Here is a 2,696-nt window from a genome sequence, read left to right as displayed (position 1 = left end):
TTCGCTCGAATGCGCGACGATACGAAACTTTAACAGTACTGGTCATAAAAATGGGTACATGGAACCCATTTAATGGGCTCTTCAGAGTTAGCGTGTGGAAATTTCTTTTCAGCGAATTCTGTTTGAACTAAATTGCGGCCCTGTCAGGCAACCGTCTCACATCTCTCTCAACGCTTTTCGCATCTCTTATGTCAAAACAAAAATCGTATCAAACTGTCACAACAAACGTGGCTGGCACATTCCAAAACACTCTTTTTCAGCACCGAATCGCAAGCATGTTCCGTGTTTGTGAGTGCAACTAAGCGAAATAAATTCAAATAACTCGCAAAGTTTGAGTTTATTATTTCCGAAAGTGTGCTGAAACCGAAGAAGAAAATTAGATTCTAACATCCGTTCCGGAAACACAGACCGTTCAAAATGGTCAAGCGAAATCACAAGGTAAGATCTTCCGATGATACGTTTTGAAGGTTATGTTTATTGACGGATTTTGCGTTTCGTTTGATTGCAGTACCAATCCGGCGAGGGTGCCCAATATATGACCCGAAAGGCCGCGATGCGCAAGCTGCAGCTCTCGATGCAGGATTTCCGCCGGCTGTGCATTCTGAAGGGAATTTACCCACGGGAACCGAAGCACCGAGTTATTGCCCAGCGTGGAAGCACGGACATCAAGATTCTGTACCACCGGAAGGACATTACGTTCCTGCTGCACGAACCCATTGTGTGGACATTGCGAGATCGGAAGATTTTCAACAGACGCATCGCCCATGCTCGTGCAAAGGGAAACAATTTGCTGAAGAACGTTCGGATGGCAAACTATCCGGAGATTAAGCTGGATCACATTATTAAGGAACGGTTTCCGACGTTTATCGATGCGATTAAGGAACTGGACGATTGCATGACTCTGCTGTTCCTGTTCAGTACGTTTCCGGCCATGAAGGTTGTCACGAGAGAAATCACCAGTCTGGCCAGAAGGCTGACGATTGAATTTATGCATTACGTGATTGCGTCCAAGGCCCTGAGGAAAGTTTTCGTTTCGATCAAGGGATACTACTTCCAGGCGGAAATCAAGGGGGAATTGGTGACCTGGATCGTTCCGCATTACTATCCGTTCCAGCCGCAGAGGAAGGAATATGTCGATTTCAAGATCATGAAATCATTTGCTGACTTCTTTACAGTGATGGCCGGCTTTGTGAACTATCGCCTCTACAATTCGATCAATATGGTCTATCCGCCCCAGTTCACCGTATCCATCGATTCCGAGGAAAGTAGAAACAATGAGGAAACTTTCGTTTCTGAGCGTATTGCTGCGCTGAACATGGATTTGTTGAGATCCGATCGCCAAGGAACTGAGGAAGAAGATGAAGAAATTGACTTGAAGCTGCTTGATAACGATAAAGACTCGGAACAGGTTCGCAAAATGCACGAAGAAGCACTGAGTTTGAGCAAATTGAAGAATCTGTTCAAAGGCTTGAAGTTCTTCATCAATCGCGAAGTGCCAAGAGAACCATTGGTGTTCATCATTCGCTGCTTCGGAGGTAAAGTGTCCTGGGACAAACATCTTTTTGTCGGATCCACTTTTGACGAGACAGATGAATCCATCACCCATCAGATTGTGGATCGGCCAAGTTTGACCAAACAGTACATTTCCCGGGATTACGTTCAGCCTCAGTGGATCTTCGACAGCGTAAACCAGAGAAAACTCCTCCCCACAAACAAATACTTCATCGGTGCCGTTCTGCCTCCTCATCTGTCGCCGTTCAATCGAGATGACGCCATTTACGTTCCTCCAGAAGAAGCGGCCATGCAGGCCGGCGATGAATTTGAGAAGCAGGAACGCGCCGAAGGCATTTCCGACGATGAAGACGAAGACTTCGGAATGGAAGAAGCTCGCAAGCAGGTTCAACTGGACTACGCTTTGGTCAAAGCATTCAGAGAGGAGAAGGCCGAAGCTTTGAACAGCGGTGAAGCGAAGAAGGAACAAGCAGAGGAAGACAACGAAGACGACGACCAAGAACCGGACCAGGAAGAGACCAAGAAGCAACGGTCGGAGAAGAAGCAGAAGATGGCCGTGGTCAGTGGTCGGGTGTTCAAGGAGAACCCCAAGGAGCAGAAGCAACTAACTAAGCAGGAGGAAGCCCTGCGAGCGAAAATGGTGAAATCCAGACACAAGAAGCTGTACCGAAACCTGCTGGACAAACAGAAGAAGGCCACCAAGGAAGCGAATTTGCTGCGCGAGAAGCGGCAACAGATCGACAAGCAAAAGCGGAAGGAGCAGACGCAGAAGAGGAAGGCACAGAGGAAGGAGATTCTAGCTTAGGCGGTCGATTGATGGTGTTTAAAAAGTGTTTGTTAGCGAGTAAGGTAAGATTCGGATTATTCAGTTTCTGTGAATAAAATAATTATAACATTAAAAAATTGAACCATCTGCTAAGTAGATGTAGAAAGATATCCAGTCGCAGTCTCTTCGTAGAGGCTTAGTCACTAGTTTAATGCAATTCTTTAAAAAGTCAACTCTGAATGGAAGTCCTCTAAAGCCACTTTTTCTCACCAAAAATGGTCTCTTAAGGTGCAAGAAAAAATGACTCAAAAGTCAGAACTGAAAAAGCAGTTTTCTCCTTTTAAAACAATAAATTGATAAAAATAAGAACATACACAGCTCTTTTTATTTGGCAAATAAAAGAGCTGTGTGTTTTTAT

The 2,696-nt window shown here is 45.3% G+C and overlaps 1 protein-coding gene across 1 annotated transcript; it reads left to right on the top strand.

Moving 5' to 3' along the window:
• The first annotated feature begins 222 nt into the window (after positions 1-222).
• Positions 223-2,417, top strand: LOC5577080 (pescadillo homolog). Its single transcript, XM_001656268.2, has 2 exons — positions 223-438; positions 509-2,417. The coding sequence occupies exons 1-2, from the start codon at positions 418-420 to the stop codon at positions 2,315-2,317; spliced, it is 1,830 nt and encodes a 609-aa protein (XP_001656318.2). The 5' UTR covers positions 223-417; the 3' UTR covers positions 2,318-2,417.
• The last annotated feature ends 279 nt before the right edge of the window (positions 2,418-2,696 follow it).

This window comes from Aedes aegypti, chromosome 2 (assembly GCF_002204515.2).
Source record: "Aedes aegypti strain LVP_AGWG chromosome 2, AaegL5.0 Primary Assembly, whole genome shotgun sequence".
NCBI classification, from domain to species: Eukaryota; Metazoa; Arthropoda; class Insecta; order Diptera; family Culicidae; genus Aedes; species Aedes aegypti.
The sequence above is the reverse complement of the archived record's forward strand: the minus strand, read 5'-3'. Positions and strand labels throughout refer to the sequence as shown.